This window comes from Lynx canadensis, chromosome A2 (assembly GCF_007474595.2).
Source record: "Lynx canadensis isolate LIC74 chromosome A2, mLynCan4.pri.v2, whole genome shotgun sequence".
Taxonomy (NCBI): Eukaryota; Metazoa; Chordata; class Mammalia; order Carnivora; family Felidae; genus Lynx; species Lynx canadensis.
This window is the reverse complement of record NC_044304.2, coordinates 12,475,273-12,498,134: the sequence shown is the minus strand read 5'-3', so window position 1 is coordinate 12,498,134 and position 22,862 is coordinate 12,475,273. Positions and strand designations below refer to the sequence as shown.

General features: G+C 55.2%; 1 protein-coding gene across 2 annotated transcripts in view; it reads right to left on the bottom strand.

Moving 5' to 3' along the window:
* SIN3B (SIN3 transcription regulator family member B) overlaps window positions 1-22,562 on the bottom strand; it is a 37,898-nt gene extending 15,336 nt beyond the window's left edge. For both annotated transcript variants that reach the window (XM_030303724.1, XM_030303733.1), the window contains exons 1-8: window positions 22,449-22,562; window positions 22,097-22,203; window positions 20,660-20,813; window positions 12,959-13,159; window positions 10,775-10,918; window positions 4,898-5,020; window positions 3,455-3,544; window positions 2,859-2,977 (exon numbers count right to left, since the gene is read on the bottom strand). In XM_030303724.1, coding sequence (XP_030159584.1) covers window positions 2,859-2,977; window positions 3,455-3,544; window positions 4,898-5,020; window positions 10,775-10,918; window positions 12,959-13,159; window positions 20,660-20,813; window positions 22,097-22,203; window positions 22,449-22,562 — 1,052 coding nt within the window. The remainder of the gene's footprint in view (window positions 1-2,858; window positions 2,978-3,454; window positions 3,545-4,897; window positions 5,021-10,774; window positions 10,919-12,958; window positions 13,160-20,659; window positions 20,814-22,096; window positions 22,204-22,448) is intronic.
* Between the last annotated feature and the right edge of the window lie 300 nt (window positions 22,563-22,862).

Sequence of the window (22,862 nt, the reverse complement as noted above, 5' to 3'; positions counted from 1 at the left end):
TTCCTTCATTCTTCTCCCTTAATCCCGCCGACAACTGCAAGAAGTAGGTTTGGCCATTTGGCGAACAAAGAAACTCTCGCTCCGCTGGTAGGAAGCAGAGTCCCACTTCGGACTGGGGGCTGGTGACGTGCCCAGCTGGGCACGCCAAGGCCACGTGCGGCATTCCCCGCCCCACACAGGCCTCCAGGGGCCCCTCGCTCGTCACGGCACTTCGTCTTTCCAACAACAGCGCCCACTGCCCGGCCAGGAACCAGGCTCAGAGCACTGGATTCTGAGCTCACAGACACACTTCTGTGGGAGTGAGCAGGCAGTCCAAGTCCATATAAAAAGCCAGGCACGGTATGGCCGAAGTGGTGTAAGTAACCACACCACCCTGCTCTGGGCCGTTTTTCAAAGTGTTACCACAGCTTTACCAGCCTGGGAAAGTTAACCCAAGCGAACGGGTCACCTGACGTGGGTACCCTCTCTCAGAATCACCAAGGAAGCACCTCCTGATGACCCTAACTTGACCTTTGGGTATCCCAACCTACGGAACCATGACCTCAGCACCGATTACAGAAAGAAACCGGAGACCAATGTCTGTTACAGACCCTGCTGAGAAAACCACAGTACGTACAAGTAAGGGAACATTATGCAGTCGCTAAAAATGATCACATACGCTCACGTCTGACACTGACCGCTGACACCGCCCAAGAAATACTGAATTAAAAAAAAAAAAAGGGTGCTGCAGCCCAGCCTGACAGTATGATGCTACTTATGGGAAACAATGGCCACGCTCATAGCCAGAGGGCAGAGGATGAATGAAGGGCCAGCTGCCGGGCTGGTCCACCCCAGACCCATCAGTCACCACGGCAAAGCTCTCTCTGAGGAGCTGGTCTCTGGGGAAAGTGAGAGGTATTCGTTCTGGGCCTCAGCTTCTCCATCTTTAAAATATACAGAAACACGTCTAATGTGTCCGTGAGTCCATATGATGCTTAAAAAAAGAAAAGAAAAAAAAGAATTGGTCCCTAACTGGTCCCGATGAGACAAGAATGTGACTCATCACCCTGACACCACAATAAAGGAAGAAATCAAGCATCTACCCTGGGTTGCTGAAAGGTGGGAAATACTGTTGAGATTTTCTCTTTTGCAACCCCCAGTGAACACATAAGTAAATGAATGAACCATAAAAAGAACTCGGACACCGCCTCCGGATAGACAGAGGGATGTGGGGGATGGGACTGTGAAGGTGCAGGTGGCAAAACCCACCCGAGGTGTGGGGGCGCCAACACCGCAACAGTAAGGACAAAAGGGGGAGGGACTCGCAGGACGAATCAAGAGACCAAACCCAGACAAAGGGGCAAGACTGAGCCGTGTGCTTGGTGGTTCCTGTGCCATCCGTAGCGTAGGGAGGTGCTCACTCCCCAGTGATGCTTTTGAAGGGGCAGAGAGCATGATGGGATGGCACACGGAGGGGCTCCTGGGGGCCGGCCCAGGCCCACTTGTATCCTGGGTGGTGGGCACAAGGGGCTTTGCCTAAAAATGATTCATGACTCATGGAGTCATCCGTCATGTGGTTTCCTGGATCTGTGCTTTAAGTTTATACACTTTTTTAAAAATTAAAAACATTTTTTCGGGGCGCCTGGGTGGCTCAGTCGGTTAAGCGTCCGACTCCAGCTCAGGTCATGATCTCACGGTCCGTGGGTTTGAGCCCCGCGTCGGGCTCTGTGCGGACAGCTCAGAGCCTGGAGCCTGCTTGGGATCCTGTGTCTCCCTCTCTCTCTCTGCCCCTCCCTTGCTCATGCTCTGTCTCTGTCTCAAAAAAAATTAAAAACATTTTTTAAATTCACAGTAAAGGGCTCAGGAGGCACCTGTCTCTGGGGACGTCTTTAGCGCTAAGATACCGTGGGTCACGTATAATGTGCGCTCGCCATGCTCCAGACACGACTTCGAAGGTCTTATGCGTCCAGCCCACTTGGAGCGCTCCAAGACTGTGCGGGACCTCTATAAATGGAGAGCAGGCTCAGACTGGCTGGGACACTCGCCCGATGGGACAGAGCTGGTGAGGAGGCATGAAAGCACACTGTGCACAAACTGGGCACATGCACTCACCTCCTAGAACATCTCTGCCCTCCAGCGGCTGCCCCAGCCTCAAGGGTCTGCCCACACCTGCAGCAGCGGGGGATGCTGGAAGCAGGCCGCTGACCCGCTAACAGGGCTTCTCTCTGGACAGCCGGGATGCTGGGTGGCCCTTTCATCCTTCTTCGAAATTTCTGATTGGTAGTTTTTAAAAGCACGTAGCAAGTGAATCTCTAGGGGATTTATGCTGGGTGATGAAAACCCAATCGCCCGAAGGTTACCTACGGTATAATTCCATTTACACACTTCTGTTGTGGAAGGTCTACAGGTGGAGTGTAGGTTAGGGGTTGCCAGGGGGTTGCGGCCGAGACTGGGGTGGCGTGTAGGAGGGACACGGGTGAGGGTATCAGAGGTTAACACAAGCACCCCTGTGGGTCTGAAGCCACTCCGCATCTTGACCGCGGCGGACACACGAGGCTTCCCAGGTGACGGAGCTGTACCAACACGCACGCGCACATACACTAGAAACAGGAAACCCTGAAGAGATGGGCGGACTGGGCGAGAGTCAACATCCTGGTTGTCATGTGACCACAGATGCCGCCACGGGCGAACAGCGCCCAGGACCTGTGTTCTTTCCTCCGACTGCAGCTCCCCCTACGACCTCTATGACCCTTGCGATTGAAAACCAAATTAAAAAAAAAAAAAGGCTTCACTCTTTCTCGAAAGCGATGACCAACGGCAAGGTGGACGGAGTTTCCGGAAACACACCCGCGTGGGAAGCCCCGGGAAGCGTCACTCACCCGAGAAACGGGCTGACGAGCTGGAGGAGCTCAGAGCCGGACACGAGCTCCTGGTTGAAGAGTGCGATGCAGCGAAGGAAGTTCTCGTAGACCTCCTGGCTCTTCAGCACCCTGCGAACCTGCGGGGAGAGGGGGTCAGGGGGCCCCGGAGGGCCAGGCCCCACCCTCACCCCTCCCCTCGCTCGGCTCAGACACCGCTCGGTGAGCGCAGAGTCACCAACACAGGCATGACCTCGAGGGACGGCCGCGGGCCGCAGGGCAATGCTCTGCGTGCAACTGATAACGTGGCGTGGACAGTGTGCGCACGGGGCCATCACGCTGGCTCCTGCCACGGACCCCGATGGGGGAACCACGGGACCATCCTTGCTTTAGGAAAGCCATACAGCTCAGGAGGGGCGGACGTGCGTCCTCAAGCCTGCTGGGGCTCCGAGCCCTGCTGCCTCCTGCCCACCCACGCCCCCTCTGTCTGCTGTGGAAGCTGGGTGCCGGCCCCTTCTCCCGGGCCGGCCCCAGCAGCTCCCCACCCTCCCAGCTCCCTTCCCCGGGGCTCCCATCCTGCACGTCCGAGCTGGGGGAGGCCGGCCTCGACGGCTCACCTTGTCAAAGAAGGAGAACTCCTGCAGCGTGCCATACTTGCCCACGGCAGCGATGGACAGGTCTTTGGTACCTCGGAGTTTCATTTTCTTCTGTGGAGAGAAATCCCGTGCCGTGAAGGCTCCGTGCATCTTTGTCAGAGTTGCCACATCGGCAACATTGAGCTCTCCCGACAGCAACCGTCATGAGGTGCCGGGGGAGGTCTGCCCCGGACCCGTGAAGGAATTCTCAGGACCACCCACCTCAGCCTCCGTGGCCTGGCGAAGGGTGACGGTCACAACTGCCCTGCCCACAATCTGGGATCTAAATCTCGGCAGTTTAGGGCTTTTGATACCAGGCGGGAGCATCACAAAATTGGAACAGCAAGGGAGACGTGCCCCTGGACACAGTATCAGAACCCTCTCCCCTGCCTGTTTTGTCCTGTGGGCTGTGATGGTGGGGGCAAGGGGATGGGAAGAGGACAGGATGATCCAATCTCTTGGATCAGCCCGGGTTTAAAAAAAAAAAAAAAATTGTTTTTAATTTATTTCGAGAGAGAGCACGCATGTGGGGAAGGAACAGACAGAGAATCCCAAGCAGGCTCTGCACAGTCAACGCGGAGCCCCACACGGGGCTCAAACCCACGAACGGCGAGATCATGACCTGAGCCGAAATCAAGAGTTGGGCGCTTAACCGACTGAGCCACCCAGATGCCCCAAGAAGCTTGGGTTCTAAATCTCTGTGAAGACTTCTGTCTCTAAACTGGACTTAGACCAGTTTAGAGCACTCTTAGACCAGCACTCTTGAGGCGTTGCGGACCCTACAAAATCATCTCCCAATGCTGGGGATATGTCCAGAGGACACAGAAGCCAGCTTGAAGGGGCCCCACTGGCCATATCTGAGACAGTTTAGATGCCAAGATAAATAATGAAAATCATGGGTTATAACCCAGGGTCCATGCTGGTATAGGTAACCCGATAAATGGGGATGAAGAAAAGCTCTTCCTTACAGTAGAAAGCCAACTAGTAAATGCACAAAATGTGATGGAATTAGAAAATCGCCATCACAGGTAATGAGTGCGACAGGAGCTGGATCTCAGCCTCTTTCACCCCTCAGCAGGCTTCTTGTGCAGTGACCAACCTGCACAACCGCACATGGTGGCCCTGCCTATGAAAGAGCCATTATGGCGAAAAGGAGCAGACTGAGCAGTACATCCTATTTCCACCGGAAAAGGTAACACTCCTCATACCAATCCTGTGAGCCAGGGGTAACAGGTAAACAGCCACCTTAGGAGTGAGCTGACATCCTAAGGTCCCACAGCTGATGAATTCCAGTCAGACCAGGGTCCATTCCCAGGGTCTGGTGCTCGGAGCCTCTGCATATTGCTCCCAAGGTCATCTACTCCCGAGGACCAGGCTGCTGAGTGCCCATATATGTGGACATCTATGTGCACAGCTGACGGTTACCTTGGCTGGTGCAGACACCGGACGGAGGAGCGAGGGCCGAGAGCGCTTTTTGCTGTGTTCCAGATTCTTCTCATGCTCACTCTTCTGGACGCTGTTCATTTCGCATGGTCCATTTCCTGTGAACTAAAAACACAAACACAGGAGGCGATTAGGGCTGGGCCCTTCGGGACTGGCTCTTGGCGGGTCTGAGTGCGTGGAACCACCTTTGGCTCGGCCCACGGCCCCAGTGAATGCCGCCTGCCACAGGCCAGGGGCTCCGTCTGCAGGCAAGACGACTCCAGCCTCGAGATGCTCACGTTTACTAGGGGAGAGACCGTGCACCCAAATCATCGTAATCTTAACATGGTGAAGGTGCAGGAAAGGCCAGGATGGATGAGGGTCCTGACAGGTGCAGGAGGGCACAGCAGGGAGACACCAGAGTTGGGCGCACCCAACAGACCACTGACAACGGGATGTCCCGCATGTCTGAGTGACCCATAGAAAGAGCATTTCAGGCGGGGACACTGGCACGCACCAGCCTTGGCAGTAAGAGGAAGCAGCTAGCGGCTACTAGGGCACCTGCGGAGGAGGGGGGCGGGGGGCGGGGGCTTCCAGCCGAGTCTGTATTCTTCTCTACGAGTGAGAAAACACGTCTTCAGGAGAGTCAGCACGCAGCGAGGGGCTTGTCACTGGTCCTCCCAGGTTCTACGCTTCATAGGCAGGGATGCTCCTCACAAGTGGGGTGTCTACAGGGTGTCGGCCATATTTACGAAAAACAGTTCCGGAAGAACGGTTCAGGATTTGCATCTATGTGCCCGTGGCGGAGAGCAGAGCAGACGCTGGGGAGGCAGACAGGCCGCAAGGTTTTCTGCAAGATGCGTGCTGGGCCAGAGAGGCACCCCGCAGTCACCCCACCACGTCCCAGGTCCCGCCCCGCCATCGAACCTGGGACGTGGAGACACGACCTGAAGGGAGGAGTGCTCTTGGCCCAAAGTGTGGGCTGGGTGAGCAAGGTGTGATGTAGCCAAACAAAATAGCCAGGAACTATCAGATACCAATGAACTCTGTGTCCATGTCCTCTGTGTCCCTGCTGGGGACAGGTGTACCTGGTACATTCTTACATGAACAAGAAAAAAAAAAAATGTAGGGGCAGAATAAACAAGCGGATGTTTAGTTTTTCTCGGAGAATAAACATTCGTTTGCACGTGTGTAGGAAACTTCTGGAAAGATAATGTAAGACATTTGTGAGTACGTAACTCTGAAGAGAATGACTTAGAAACTGAGACAGGGAAGGGGAAGTTTACGGATGTTCTCATTAACGCCTGGTTTTCTCATGAACACGTGTGATTTTTACCATAATAATTATACCGATCGTATTAAAGACCCATCATTTAATTATCGGCAAAACTTGGCCCTTAGGGGATTGATTACACTTCTCTGGAGAACAGTTTTCTAGAGATTCAAAGCTACTCGAAAGAACCATCTTCAACCGCTATTTCTTGTTGTCGATGTCAGAACAGGTGCAAGCACCGATTCCTAAAGGAGGCGGCCGGGTGACGCCGTGATGTGCCGAGTGGGACCAGGGGCCTGATTGGGAAACCCACCGCTCGCCCAGCCAGGCTTCCCCAGCCAGAAGACAAGCTCGGTATTATCGAGTTTCTCTAATACTTCAGACAGTTCTTACTTTTTAGTTATGTGTGCCCAATCACGAACGTGTGAGCCGGACGGACCCCCGAAGACACTTTGGCCAGGGGCTGACATATTACCCATGCTGGGCCTGTTTTTGCAAACCAAGTTTTACTGGCACGTAGCCACGCCCACTGGTTTACAGAGCATCCAAAGCTGCTTTCCGGCCATAATGACAGAGCTGAGTCTCTGCGACAGAGACCCACTGGCCTGCAAAGCCTAAGACACTTACTATCTGGCTCTTCATAAAACGTTTGTTGGGGCACCTGGGTGGCTCAGTGGGTTAAGCACCGGACTCTCAGGTCACGATCTCAGGGTTTGTGGGATCGAGCCCCACGTTGGGCTCTGTGCTGACAGCACGGAGCCTGCTTGGGAGTTTTTCTCTCTCTGCCCCTCCTCTGCTCCTGCTTTCTCTCTCTCAAAATAAACAAACATTTAAAAAAAAAGTTTGTTGACCCCTCTTAGGCCAAGTGGTCACGTTTAATTAGCACAGTATCGAATTTCATCTTTGGTTTCTTTTTCCTGCAGTCTTAATGGAAATTCAAAAACTAACATAAAGGATGGTGAATAAAAGATCAAATTATACAACAGATTGTACGTGGGTGCTTTTAATAGTTTAAAAAAAATTCATTCAATCTGTTAAAATGTACAAGACGCTCTGATCGATAAACACAAAAAAACCCTCTGCTGAACTGATAACAGAAGCTATTTAAAGAAACTGTGTGGGCAGGTGCTTTTGGGGAGGGAGACGCTGACTCTTCCAGGGCGGGCTCTGTCAGCGTCCAGCTTCACAAATGCTCAGCGGTGCCCAGCAGGGGGCGCGCGGCCATGGCAATCGGAGAACAAGGCTAGGCCGGCCCCACGCAGCACTGAGGACCCAGGACCAAGACTGAAACCTCAAGGGGAAAGTAAGGCTGTGCCTGCTGCAGGCCTGCAGAGTTTGGACCGCCTGTTTGTGAGTCACCACGTGTCTGCTGTGCACCCCACCCCCATAACTCTAGCAGAGGGGGGCTCCGCGCCCGCTTTCCCAACTTCCTGCAGAGGCAGGGCTCGCAGCCCCAAGGACCTGCTAGGGTCCCTCCCCCAGTGCTGCACCTCCAGCTCCTGTCCAGGCAGGGCGCTCTTGAAAGGGGACATCCCTGGCCCCCTGATCTCTGCCAGGACCGCGAAAGCGGGCCTGGGACTCGGCCAGGCACCTCTGCCCCGAGGATGGGCTGCCCCTGTCCTCCGCGCTGCCCCCAGAGAGGGCAGGGCCCGGGACGAGAGCTGCCACCACACAGGCCGGAGCCCAGGTGCGAGATCCCGATCTGAAAGCACGACAGTCCGACAGCCCACCGAGTGTGCCACAGGAGGGGGTGGGTCGGGGCCAGCCGGCGGGCGGCAGCACTCAGCCCCAGCTACCGGGGCCCAAGTGCACACAGCTGCACCCCAGGCGCACCAACACAAGGGCGCGCGCAGCACCGCAGGGGGCCTTGTGTGGGAAAAGGGGGCCCGCCCGAGGAGGGCCATGGGCTGTGGCACTTCAGAGAGACACGCAGGGCCGAGAGCGCACACGAGGGTGGGGACACGACGAGGTGGGCTCAGCTGAGAGCCTCTGGGAGAGGGGAGCTCCCTGTCCCCAGGGGGCTCTGCTCAGCCCTCCCCGGGTACTCCCCAGGGGCCTCCCACAGGCCGGGTGGCAGGCCGGTCCTGGCGGGGCAGAGGGAGGCCCTGCGCCTGGGCGGACACTCTGGGGGGACGCTGGCGCTGGGAGAGGGTGGGGGATAATCCGTCTGGGTCCTACGCCCGCCTTCCCTGAACAACGAGAGCTGCTCTTTCTGGGGTACCGCGTGTGTCCCGGGCTGAGCGCAAAGCACTTGATAGCTTGCCAATCTGCATCTGAGCAGGAAGGCCATCATCCCCACGTGAGACACAAGGGAACGAGGCGCAGGAGGTGATGCGGCTGGCTCAAGCCCCCCCTGTGGAGGCCGAGCCAGTGTCTCGGCCCAGACTGTGTGCTCCCAGGGCCCGGCCCGGCCCTCCAGCCCCTGAGCGAGCCCAAGGCTCCAGGAAGGTTGGAAGGACAGGCTACAGCTCCCGACTTGACAGGAACAGAGCTTCTGGGACTTTGAGTCAGGAAGTGTTTCTGGGTGGTATCCCAACTTAGAGACGGCACTCACGGACACTGGGAGGCCACGCGATTCTACCTAGAATGTTGATGGCATCCAAACCCAGACTCCTGTGCCCATCCCACCAAGCCCCCGACTCGAGACTGCTGCCCCCAGCCCTGCCCCCGCCCCACCACATCTTCATTTAGAAGCGGGACCCGGGAGAGGTGGTGATGCCCTAAGATGGGGCAGGGGGGAGGGGGAGCAGTGGGCACGCTTGTGTGCTCACGCCCCAACTCAATGTCCAAAGCAGGGAACAAAAAGAGGAAACGGAACAGTCAACAAACTAGGAATAGAAAAGCATTTCTTCAATCTGATAACAGGCATTTACGACAAGCCCAAAGCTCCCAGCACACTCCGTTGAAAGCCGGAAAGCCTCCCCTCTAAGGTCAGCACCAAGACAGGGATGCCTGCTCCCACTTCTGTTCAACACAACAATTAGGCCAAGAAAAAGAAATAAAAGGCACCCAAATTGGAAAAGAAGGAAAGCTGTATTAGCAGATGGCATGGTATCACGTATATAAAAATTCCTAGTGGAGACACAAGACTATTAAAGCTAACAAACAGTGTGGCTCAGTCGGTTAAACATCCCACTCTTGATTTCACCTCAGGTTACGATCTCACGATTCACGGGTTCCAGCCCCGCGTCAGGCTCTGTGCTGACAGTGTGGAGCCTGCTGGGGATCCTCTCTCTCCCTCTCTCTCTCTGCCTCTCCCCCACCTGCATGTTCTCTCTCAAAAACTAAATCAGCTTTTAAAAATAGATAAAAAATAAAGCTAATAAACAGATTCAGCCCTGCTGAATCGAGCTCTGCGTCGGGCTCTGGCCTGACATCCCAGAGCCTGGAGCCTGCTTTGGATTCTGTGTCTCCCTCTCTCTGCCCCTCCCCAGCCCGTGCTCTGTTTCGCTCTGTCTCTCAAAAATAAATAAATGTTAGAAAAAAAATGTTTAAACAAAACGAAACAAAAACCACCAAGTGCTGGGGACGAGGCGAAGTGCTCGGCCGGCGAGAATGTAAAACGGTGCAGCTGCTGTGGAACAGTTTCGGCAGCTCCTTAAAAAGTTAAACACAGAGTCTCCGTATGACTCAGCAATTCCACTCCTTGGTATAGACCCCAAAGAACTGAAATCGGGGACTCAAATCAATCCCTGCACATGCCCGTTCACGGCAGTGTCACTCACAATCCCCTAAAAGAAAACAACCCAGATGTCCACTAACGGGGGAAGGGATACAGCAAATGCAGTCCGTCCACACAAAGGAGTATGACTCAGCCATAACGAGGAACGAGGGCTGGGCGCATGTCATGACGTGGATGAACCTCGGGGACATCACGCTGAGTGGAAGCCAGACACTAAAGACCACGTGACATGTGATCTCCTTTACCCGAAACGTCCAGAATAGGTCAATCTACAGGGACAGAAAGCAGCCTGGCGGGTACCGGGGGCTGGGCGAGGAGGAGTGGGGAGTGCCTGCACCTGGGGCCAGGGTCTCCTTCGGGGTGATGAAAATGCTCTGGAACTGGACACAAGTGCTGGTTGAATAATACTGTGAACCAAATGCCACTGAACCGAATGCTTCAAAATGGTGTATTTTACATTACGTGAATTTCACTTCAAGTTTTAAAAAGCCTTACATTCACAGAAAATAAAATGAAAAGGATGTGGCAAGGGCAGCCCGGTGGGCCTCAGGCCACGGCAGGGGGGGAAAGGCCGAGGATGCGGTCTGCGCGCCTGCCCTCCTCTCCCAAGCCCCTCATCGCCCTCTGTGCCCCTCGTTCCCCACGCTGCCTTGGACCGCCCCCACCTGCACCTGCCCATAGGGCACCGGTTGCAGGCAGGTCTCCACAGCAGGACCTGCCCCAGCAGGATGTGGACGTGAGCTTGAATGGGGGGCCCATGGGTGTCTGCACGCTGTGTGGCTTCTGGGGGAAGCCAGTGTGTCCCGGGCGGGGGTGGGGGGTGGGGGCGGGTAAGGCTGGCCTGGTCTTCAGGGCTGCCCTGAGAAACAGGGTCCTGGCTGAGAAGAAGGTGGCCCTCGGGTCACAGTGGGCACTCTGTACTCACCAGGGAGCGCTTGGCTTCAGGCAGGAACTGTCCAAACTCGGACAGCAGGTCCTCCTGGCCCCGGAAGAGATTGGCCACCTCGGTGAACACCTCCTCCTCGGACATGCCTCGGAATGGCCGGCCCTTCGTGCTCAGCTGCTCCTTCTGCCGATTTTCAGGAAAGGGAAAATGAGTTGTTAGCCAAGGAACGAGGCACCCCAGGCTGTGACATTCAGGCATCCCGCTGTGGAGGAGACAGAGGGGTGACTCACGAAACAGAGAACTAACCGGCCGACTGAGCCCGTGACTGCCACCACCAGGAGACAGGAGTGCGGCCTGCCATCCTGCTGACACCCCGGGGTGCCCCGCGCTGGGCCCCCTCGCTCTGGAGAATAGCTCTGCACGCTTTTGTCCTGGTCCTACCGCACGACACAGCCTGAGCCCTGGCCAGGGATGGGGCTTGTGTAGGAGTGTGGACGGAATGAGAGCAGGGCACAGTGGTGCCATCAAAGATTTGGCCTCCACCCTTGCGTGTCCTCAACCAGAGGCTGGGGAAGTACAAGGTGAGTGATGAGCCCGCTCCCCTCCCAAGGGTGAAGGGGCGTGTTTTGCCGCGCAGGGGGGAGGGGAGTGTGGAGCTGAGGCTGGACCTTGAAGGGAAGGGACTACCAGGATGAGGGGCCTGTCCACCCGGAGTCACAAAGACCCCAATGGTTGAAGGAAGACGGCCCAACCTGGAGCTTAAAGCGACAAGATGAAGACTGGAGGGGACCCGGGTCGGGAGGGGCGGAAACAGCAAGCAGAACTCAGGACGGCCATTAGAAATAAGTCCTGTCAACTTTATCCCCAAGGATGTGACAGAACAAAGGTGGCGGTGCTGGGGCTCCCCTAGAGTGCACAGCATGACATTCCTGCTCTGTGGCTCTAAGGGGAGTGAGCCCTCCCATCAAGTGGCCTTGACATTTCCCTCCCAGCCCTCAGGTCCCCTGAAGCCCTCTATCTGATCTGACCCCTGTGACGGCACTGCACAGACCTTCCTGGCTTCGAGACAGTCCACCCTTTGTCTACACTCAGCTGCCTGATGGTTCTGACTGGTGTGTCAAATTCAACCTGAATCTCCCCCTCCTGACCCCTACTACCCCCCCACCCCTGTCCAGGGTTGGCAACCATGAACCCCAGGCCTCCTCCCACACACTTCTTTTTTTTCTCCACCCCGCAGAGCTCTAAGTTTCTCCTTCCAGACCGAACCAAGCAGCAACCACTTATCTCTGTCGCCCCAGGCCGTGCACAGAACTTGCTGGCAATTAGCATAAATAAAGGGTAGCTGTGTTGTCAAAACAATCGCGAAGCCTTCTTATAAAAAGAAGACCAGCTTCTTAGGTCCTTTTTAAATCCCTGTATTAGGTGCTTCCTAGTACTTCTTGGATGCAGAGGTGCCTCAAAGAGCACATTAAAATCCTAAGGAGGGGCGCCTGGCTGGCTCAGTCAGTAGAGCACATGACTCTTGACCTCGGGGTTCTGAATTCAAGTTCTATGTTGGGTGCAGAGATTACCTAAAATCTTGAGAAAAATTAAAAATCAAATCAAATCGTAACTAAACAGGACTCCGACAGGTACTGGTATGCCCATGTTCACAGCAGTATCATATTCACAACAGCCAAAACACGGGAGCAGGCCAAGTGGCCATCAATGGACGGACGGATAAACACAACTGGGGTGTCAAGGCCACGAAACAGTCTTCGGCCTGAAAAAGGAAGGAGATTCTGACATAGGCTACAACGTGGACGGACCTTTAGGACATCATGGTGAATGAAAGAAGCTGGACACCAAAGGACAAATACTGTTATGATCCCACTTATGACAGGAGGTCCCTGGAGTCGTCAAATTCAGAGAGACAGACAGCAGGATGGTGGGAGCCAGGGGCTGGGGGAGTTCGTGTTTAATGGGGACAGTCTCAGTTTTGCAAGATGAAAAGGGTTCTGGGAATGGAGGGGGGTAATAGCTGCACAGTTAATGCCAATGAACTGGACACTTAGAAAAGATTAAAGTGGGGGGTTTTAGGTTCGTATACTGTATCGCAGTTAAAAAAAAAAAAAAAAAAGCCAATCAGAATTTTACAGGGTTTGACGAATTCAGACCAGACAACGTGAACACCTCGGATGCGGCGCCATGAACGCCGGCGAAGTGTGACTGGAGGCCGCTCACCTGGTAAGTGTGCAAGATCTCCAAGAACGATCTATAGATCTCCGGGTGGTCTAGAAAACGGGTCTTAATCTTGTTCACGTAGCTGATGGCGTTGTTGAACTCCACGGAATCTGACTCCAAGGGCACCTGGGCTTTGTCCTCCTTGTACAGCATCTGCTGCTTGAAGTTCTCCGTGCAGTCGCTGTGGTTGTGCGAATTCTCCTGCGAACAGCACGACCCGAGTTACCGGCGGTCCTGACGCCGGGAACAGGGGTGAGCAACGCCGGGCAGAGCCACTGCCTGCGCCAAGAGCAAGCACAAAACCCAGCGCGGAGCCAAGGTTTTTAACGAGATGCAGGGAAACGTTCCTTTGGGGGGAGCGAAGGAGGGGGGAACCCGCTGCACGGAACGTGCAGGTAACTCCTCCCTCACCACTCTGCATCTGCCTGGCGCCCGGTGAGTCTCCTGAACTCACCTCCGTCTCACCAAAGAACACAGAAGTTTGATGGACAACCGGACACCTTGTAAAGCGAGCATTCGGGAGAAGGGCACGAGAAGCGGACAGTGTAATCCCCTTCGGAGTGGAGTTTGAGGCTGTTTGTAGAATCTCCCCACGCTTTCAAGCCAGCCCACTGCAGCGAGACTGTCCTGAGGTGTGAAAGCACCTGCTGTCAGCGGTGCCGGCAAAGTTGGGGCCCCGCTGCCCACGCCGTCCAGGACTGTGGGACTTCGGGTGCTAAGCCCGGGGCGCGTCACCCGGGAGAGGAGACGGGCCCTGGCCAGTCGTCATGCCTGCCCTCCGTCCGTGTGCTTTCCTGTCCGTACAAAGACGAAAAAGAAAACAGACACACACGTCTCTCTCCCGGGCGCCCAGAATCCTAACTTGCGGCAGGGCAGGACCACCCCCATGAAGAAGGGGATGCTGAGGTTTCTAAACTGAAATTTCATGCGCGGTTCTGAGGACGCCCCACAAACCCTGACTGGGCTTTCAGGGGCGACCCCCTGGCATCCTGCAGGTCCCCCGCGCACACAGCTGGTTCTCCAGCAGGTTGGGATCCCTACAGCTCCGCTTCAGGTATCTGTGAGGACACGTTCTCGGCAAGTCTTCCGGAACCGCCCCACGCCAAACTCGAATGGCCTTGTCTCCCAGCATTCCAAGCCCCTTTCTTGCTTGGTTTTTCTCCACAGCATGTGTCACCTTCCTACACATAACATATTGTACTCATTTTGTTGTCTGTTCACCCCCGACCAGACGGCAAACGCCCTGAGGGCAGAGATGCCACTTTGTTCGCTGCCGTATCCCAAGTGCCTGGAACAGTGCCTGGAACAGAGCCGGCCTCATCCACTGCTGGGAATCATCAGATGACCAGAAAGAGCAGACTGAGCCGCTGTTCCCATCCCCCTCGGCGGGCGGTGATATCAGCACGTGGCACCAAGCACTGACCCGGAGACTCTGCAGGATGGGGAGTGCCGGGCACACAGCTGTCATCATGATGGGCACACCCGTCGGGCACACTCGCTGTCCTCTTGGACGGGTGTGCTATGCCACTCAGGCCGCCGTAACAAAACACCACAAGACTGGGCCGCTGACACAACAGAAATTTATTTTCTCACGGTTCTGGAGGCTGGAGTCCAAGATCAAGGTGTCGGCAGGGTTGGTATCTCTGGAGGCATGTTGGGCTTGCAGGCGGCCGTCTTCATCGCTGACCGTCTCTGTGGGTCCCTCGTGTGTCCAAATTTCCTCTTCTTATAAGGACACCCTAAGGGCCTCATTTTACCTTAATTACCTCTGTAAAGGTCTCCAAGTACCGTCACGTTCTGACATACTGAGGGTTGGGCCCTCAATGTATGAATTGTGGGGGGTGGGGACGGGGTTGGGGAGAGGACACAACTCAGCCCAAAACATGGGTGCAGAAGCAACTCTAGAAAAGTCTGAGCCGAGGGGCGCCTGGGTGGCTCAGTCAGATGAGCGTCCAACTTCAGCTCAGGTCATGATCTCACAGTCCATGAGTTCGAGGCCCGCGTTGGGCTCTGTGCTGACATCTCAGAGCCTGGAGCCTGCTTCAGATTCTGTGTCTCCCTCTGTCTCTGCCCCTCTCCCACTCATGCTCTGTCTCTCTCAGTCTCAGAAATATATAAACATTAGAAAAATTTTTTTGAAAAAAAAAAAAAAAAAAAGTCTGAGCCGAGACAAGCACACACGCCAAAGACCCGCAGCAGCCACAATTCTAAATACCGGCTCTCCCTAGCAGTGGGGACGCTCTTGCTGATTACCTCTACCACCTTCCTTCCAGGTGTGCTGGCCTGGCAGCGGAAGGAGCCAGAAGGAGTCAGCAGGAGTCAGCAGGAGCCAGGGAGGGTTAGGGGGATGGAACAGCCTTGGGGCAGAGGTTTGCTGCAGAGGCGGCTGTGCTCTTCGGAGCTGCCCACCTAGGGGGCGTACCCCTTCCAGTGCCCTGGAGTGAGGCACTGTGTCAAGGTGAACTCTCCTCATGGCCACGGCTTGGCAAAGAGGGCCAGACGTCCTGGTGCAGCTGCCGTGGCCAACGGTCTGGCGGTTCGTCGGGAAGTTAAACATAGTTACCACGTGACCCTGCAATCCCACTCCTAGGTATCTACCAAAGAGTCGAAAACAGGCGTGCAGACGGCCCGAGTGTCTATTAACGGAGGGATGGATAAACAATGTGGTCCAACCATACGATGGGAGTATTATTCAACTATAAAAAGGAAAGAAGAGGGGTGCCTGGGTGGCTCAGTCGGTTGAGCGTCCGACTCCTGGTTTCGGCTCAGATCACAATCCCAGGGTCATGGGATCGAGCCCCACGTTGGGCTACACACTGAGCACTGGAGCCTGCTTAAGAGTCTCTCTCTCTCTCTCTCTCTCTCTCTCTCTCTCTCTGCCCCTCTCCCTGCTCGTGTGCTCTAAAATAAAATTAAAAACAAAATATTAGGAAGAAAAAAAACAAAGGGAAGGAAGCTCTGACACATGCTACATGGAGAATAAACCTCGAAACCCTAATGCTACGTGAAGGAAGCCAGACACAAAAAAATTACACATGATTTCATTGAAATAAAATGTCCAGAACAAGCAAATCTACAAAGTGGATTAGTGGTTGCCAGAAGCTGGTGGGAGAGGAGAATTGGGAGGTACGGTTTCTTTCTGGGGTGATAAAAATGTTCTGGAATTAGTGTCGGTGGTTGTGTCAACATATGCAAATCCACGGAGTTGTATACTTTACTTAAAAAACGGGAATTCAGGGGCGCCTGGGTGGCGCAGTCGGTTAAGCGTCCGACTTCAGCCAGGTCACGATCTCGCGGTCCGTGAGTTCGAGCCCCGCGTCAGGCTCTGGGCTGATGGCTCGGAGCCTGGAGCCTGTTTCCGATTCTGTGTCTCCCTCTCTCTCTGCCCCTCCCCCGTTCATGCTCTGTCTCTCTCTGTCCCAAAAATAAATAAACGTTGAAAAAAAAAAATTTAAAAAAAAAACGGGAATTCAGGTTATGTGAATATTATCACAATTTCAAAACTTTGGTGGGGTTTTTTTTTATTTGTTTTTCAGAGAGAGAGAGAGAGAGAGAGAGAGCGCACAAGTGGGAAAGAGGTAGACCGAGAGAGTCACAAAATCTAAAGCGGGCTCCAGGCTCCAAGCTGTCAGCACAGAGCCTGACATGGGGCTCAAAACCATGAACCATGAGATCATGACCTGAGCTGAAATCAAGAGTCAGATGCTTAACCAACTGAGCCATCCAGGTGCTCTTAAAATCTTTATTTTCAAGTTTTATTTATTTATTTGTTTGTTTGTTTGTTTATTTATTTATTTATTTATTTGAGAGAGAGTGAGAGAGCATGCAAGGGGAGGGCAGAGAGAGAGGGAGAATCTCAAGCAGGCTCAAAGCCCAGTGCAGAGCTCGATGTGGGGCTCAATCTCACTGTGAGATCATAACCTTAGCCAAAATTAAGAGCTGGATGCTTAACTGAGTCACCCAGGCACCCCTAAAAAATTTTTTTTAATATTTATTTTTGAGAGAGAGAGAGAGAGAGCGAGAGCGCGCACAAGCAGGGGAGGGGCAGAGAGAGAGGGAGACACAGAATCTGAAGCAGACTCCAGGCTCTTGAGCTATCAGTGCAGAGCCCAACGCAGGGTTCGAACTCATGAACAGTGAGATCGTGACCTGAGCCAAAGTTGGACGCTTAACTGACTGAGCCACCCAGGTGCCCCTGCTAAAACATTTTTAATGTCGTCTCTGGGAAATGTAAAAACCACTATCCATACAAATACAAGCTGGCTTTGGCCCACGGGCCAACCCCTGCTCTAAACCTTCCAGAACAATCCAAGTTTTTCTCTTGTCTGCTTACCCTGAGTGACCTGACAGGCACAGTTAGGTATACTCCTAGGCACAGATGGCCAGCCCCACATAGCCAGCCCTTGGAGTGGTGGCCGCACACAGCCCCACCCAGATAGGCAGGAGACAGCTCATCAGACAGCATACCGCAAACACAGGGCGGCACCCTGCCACCCGGACCACTCCCAGGGTTCGCTCACCTCAGCAAGTGCCTGCCACCTTCACCCAGAGGCTGAGGCCGCCTGGAGCCTCCGTGGACTTCCCACTTTCACAGACTCCCCACCCACTCTGCCTGGATCACACGGACCCCTCCATGGCCTCCCAGATCCTCTCTTGCCCCCTCAGTCCATTTCTGGCACCGCAGCCAGAGCGGCCTTTCTGGAACTCTCCACTGGTTCCTCATGCTCCTGGCTCTCTCCTCCACCCTCTCCCCTTTACTTCCCAACCCCACAGGCTCCCTGGCTGTCTCTCAAGCACGCCCACTCATTCCCACCCCAGGCTCTTAAACCCCACCCAGGACACCTCCACCCCAAGACACAGGCGGGGTTCTTGATCGCTCATGCAGCATCTGCCCACGGCTCCTCAAACCCTGCCCCTGCCTTCACTCGCAGCCCTAAACCCCCTCGGGTATTAATCTGTCCATCCGTATCCTCTGAGTCCCCCACGTGGACCTGCAAAGTGCCCCTGACAGCAGGGACTCTGAATAAACCCCAGCGCTGGGCGCAGAGGAGGTGATCTACACCTGCCCCCTGAGTGACTAAGACACCAACGTGAGATGCGACCCTCCAGGAACTCACTGAACTTCCAAATGACCCTCCCCCAGGGAAAACGCGGCAGGCCTGCCTCTGAAGGGAAAGGGACCACTTAGAGTACGAGCGAGCCCTAAAGGTTCACTACCGTTACCTGTGCTCCCGCCAACCATAAAAGGGCTGGCTCCCGGGAGGCGGGGTTGGTCTGAAGCGAACCTGGGAGCTGGGAGATTCATCACTTTCCCACCCACAGGCTGCGTCTTGCTCCTCCCACACGCGCCTGGCACCGTCCTGGAACAGGGGACACCGTTGTGAACCAGACAGACGAGGGGCCTGCCTGAGCTGCGCTCAGGTCTGCCGGGCCAGGCAAACCAAGGCACAGCGGATTTTTAACTTCACATCCTAGTGTTGCTATTTTAAAACACCCGAGATGGGGTGATGTGAGAATGATAGGGGGTGGGGGGGCGGGTCGAGGGCTGAGGAGTAACATTACAACGGAGGCCTGGATGACTGGCTCAGGAGGTGGCAGACCCCTCCCCCCGCCGTGCTGCCCTGGCCCTCCTCTGGCCGCACCCCCCCCATCATGGCACGCGTCTGTCCTCCTCTCACACTAGTGTTCTCAAGGACGACGATTCTGTCCCACAGGGGCACGTAGCAACATGGGGAGACGCTTCTAGGTTGTCACACGGTGGGGGGTGGCAGCCGGGGACGCCGCTCAGCACCCTACAGTGCCCAGGACAGCCTGTTCCAGAAAGAACGATCTGGTCCCAAGGGCAACAGGGCCAAGGCTGAGAAACCTGCACAAAGGGCAAAGGGCCCCCCACAGTGTGGGCCTCCCTTAATTCTCTTTGTCAGCATCTGAGAGCTACTCCTTCCTTGCCTGTAGCTGACGGGACTTGTAAGATGAAAAATGAAAAAAAAAAAAGCTGTACTTCAAAACGAGCTTTGGAAGCCAAGAGGCCACCTCGTTTATGCCTGGCCCGAAGGAGCACCGGAAAGCAGGGCTGGAAAAACAGGCAGGTCAATCAATGTGGACTGAAATGGCGTGGGCGGCCGTCGAAGGGGGCTCCAGATATGCTGGTTTCGGGGCTCTGGGCTTCAGCGAGATTATAAAGCCGGGTTAAGTAGCTGTTAAGTCACGGGGAAGAAAGGGCTGGACTGGCCTCGCTCTCTCCGTCACAGCTCTCCATGGAGTGAGCACACAGCAAGGGCCTTGTGGCTGTTTTCCGGGAAGGACGGCCTCCAAATGTAACCACCGTGCAGGTTCACACAGAGATCCAGCCCCGCGAGCAGGGTTCCTCCAACGGTTGGGGATGGAGAGAGGCGATTTCCACACCTGGAGCGCAATTTAGGTCTTCGACCTCGGCTCTTTCTTCGTGAGTGATGGCAATGACACCCTGTGTTTATATGGCGCTTCGGACTCGTCAAAGTGCTCCCGTGCAAACTGCTGCAGATGAGCTTGGTCTCCTCGCCAGCTGTGACAGTTCCGAAGATTAATCCCACTCAGGCTTGCGCTGTCTGGACCCACGAGCCTTACGTCTGGATCGTGGGGCCCCACTCGTAAATGCGAAAGGGAAGGGCTCTGGAGTTCAGTGGCCACGCACTCCCAAGTTCCTTTTTAAAACCTCGCTCTCAGAGAGGGCTGTCACTGTCACACTGCGTCTGGCTGTTCTCTTTCCAAATCTGACTCTTTCGTCACAGGCAAAACCAAGAAACCAACCAAATGCTTCCTGTGGTCCATGTTTTACACTCCCGGCTAAAAACCCAAACCCCTGGGGCAGAGCGAGAAGAGGCTGGAAGAGCGGGTTCACACACACCAGTGGTTCCTGATGGGGGCGATTTTGCTCCTAGGAGGCATCTGGCGATGTCTGGTGACACTTTTGGCTGTTGCCACTGGGTGAGGGCCTAGTGGGTGGAGTGCCGGGATGCTTCCAAACATCCCCAATGCACCAGGTGTCCCCCCCCCCCCCCCAAGAGCACAGCATTATGGCAACAGGGCCAAGGTGGAGAAAAAGACAATGGTTACTTTATGAAAGTAAAGCTCACGTAGGCTTTCATTTTCTCAGGGGGTCTGGTGAGCTCAGGCAAGAACGGACTGCAGGGATAGAGGAGGAACAAAAGCCACAAGCCTTGTCTGAGCCAGCGGCCCTGTTGGTAATTAAATGCGGCACGGCGACACTGACATGGCTATTCACACCCGCATCGCAACTGCTTTATTTTGTGGGCGGCAGCCAGGATGCCCAGAGACCACGTGCCTAAGTCCAAGTGTGGCCTGCCTAGCCCGCTCACAGGGAAAGCCTCAGTGGCTGTGGATGGTTATTCTGACAGGACATAAAACTGTTAAGAGAATGCGCCCCGCCCCCCCCCCCAACCTCCAATACAAGCACATACATCCACTCTTGATTTAAATCCTCCAAATGGATCCATCGATTTGGGGGTAAAGAGGCAGGCGGTGGAGGTATTTTGATCTATTCTGCCCTGTGCTAGAAGCGAGCAGCAGGTCTGTTAAAAGACTGGCTCTTCGCTGACTCTCCCACAACGTAAGACACAAGACGCACCACCGGGCCTGGGGACTGAGTACCAGAATGGGCCACGTTAAGGCCAGATCCCTCAAACCCCTGCAGCGGCATACCTGGCTTGACAGAGGCGACTGTATGTTTAACTTGCCATTCTTGGGAATGTCTATTCGGTACCCGAGGGGAAGGAAGGCGTTGAATCCAACAATGAGGTCAGGGTGTTCGTGGAATAGCTGCGACACGCGTCGGATGACTCCGGGAGTATCGATGCTGGAACAGAAAAGAATGAGAAGTGGGCACAAGTGTCTTGGGGAGCACGCCGAAAGCGAAATCTACTCCCAACTCCCTTCACGGCGCCACCTAACGAGCTTCTCGAAGGACAACAAGGCACCCTGCAGTGTGACCGGGTGTGATTCAGCCAACGTGTAACGTGTAATCTGCTTCCACAGCAGCCAGGCTCCGGCTTGCTGTGCCCTCCTAGTGAGAACCACAGGGCATTTGCATGGCATGGCTCCCCAGAACACTCCAAGCACATGCATCCGGTTCTGAAGATGTCAGGAGAGCCGAGTGGAAATCCAGGACTCCAGGAAGAGGGAGGAGGCCAAAGCCCTCTAAGCAATGCGATAAACTATGACACCGGTGTTGATCCCAGCAAGTGATGGCAATAAATACCAAAGGCAATGCAAGTGTCAGTTGCACAGCGATGCCAGGGGTCTCCGTCATGGCTGCACTGGGGCTCCCTCGAGACCCTAGCATGGCTCTCTTGGAAGGAAACCAGGCCAGCACTATCACATTTCCTCAAGAGGGGGAAGCAGCATGGTGGGGATGTGACCAGCGGGGACCTAAGAGTCAGAGTACGGAAATTCTAGTCCTGACTACCCCTAAATTTAGTCTGGGCAAGCCCCTGGCCACCTGTAAGTCCAAGTGAGCCCCCTGTCAAATGAGGGCGTGGTCTCGAGGTCCCCCATCTATCTCCAACCCCCCTGTGTGCCCACAAAATCAGTTAATGTGTTTTAAACCCTTTCTATGTGCCATGCCCTTTACAAAGCATTTTATGCACACTACTTTCCAACAGGCCAGGGACTAGGGTACCTTGATGACAAGATTTAACGGGGGGCGGGGAGAGGGCTCCAAAACGCTCAATGATCAAGATAAACAGCCTTTTAATGTAGTGCTTAAAAAAATTAAAATTAATTTTAAAAAATTCTTGACGAACAAAATTCACTGAAAAATCATTTTCAGTAAAAACAGGACCGCACTGTGCACTTGTGGACTTCTCTCCCGCTGTCTCCTAACCCCATCCCTGCTCTCCTTCCAGGAATCCCCATAACAGCTCCACAGGGGAGGTACTCTCCACTCCCGTTTTTTTTTGTTTGTTTGTTTTTTGTTTGTTTGTTTTTTAAGAAGGAAGGAGGCTCTGAGAGGTTCTACGACCTGCGCAAGGTCACCCGACTGGGGCGGAGAGGCAAACCGGGATGGGGGTTCCCACCCCGCTCAGCCGGATCGCGGCCCAGGGCCGCCCCCCCTGGGGTGGGGAGGGGTCCCGCGGGTACCTCTGGCTTTTGAACTCCTTCATGATCTCCAGGAAGCCGTTGTAGGTTGCGGGGTCGCTGCCGAAGCGAATCTTCACCTGGTCCAGGTAGGTGAGGGCGTCCTCCACCTGCGAGGAGGGAGAGGGTCCCAGTGGGCGGGGGTCGGCGGAGGAGGGGACGGAGGACGAGGGTCTCTGGCGGGGAGGGGGGCGGGCCGAGCCTCGGAGCAGCCGAGGTAAGGGGTCAGGGGACTGGGGTCGGGGACTGTGCGGAGTGGAGGCCGAGGCGGGGCCGGGCGGGGCCCGGGCGAGGGGCATCGGCCCGCGGGGGCCGGACGACAGGGTTCGCGAGGGAAGGCAGGGACAGCACTCACGTGCACGGGCAGCTTCTCGTGGCCCGCGGAGCCCGAGCGACCCCAGCGGGCGCCGCTCAGTCCCCTGCCCGCGGGGCCGCCGCCGCCGCTGCCGCCGCCGCCAGCGTGCGCCATGTTGGAAGTCGGAGCCGCGGCCCGCCCCGCCCCCGCCCGAGGGCCGGCCGCGCATGCGCAGGCTCCTCCCGGAGGGGCGGGGCTTGATGAGGTCGCGAGGGGCGTGGCTCCTTGAGGGACTTGCTCCGGGATCTTGCTAAAATTGAAACGCTAACCAATTCCTTATATAGCAGGAGAGAACAAACCGAGACGTGCCGCTTGTTTTTGTCCGGCTCCGCAAGCAAACCTCAGAATGGCTTTTACATTTTTTAAAGTTGGAAACATATCAAAGGAGAAGACTATTTCGTGACACGTGAAGTT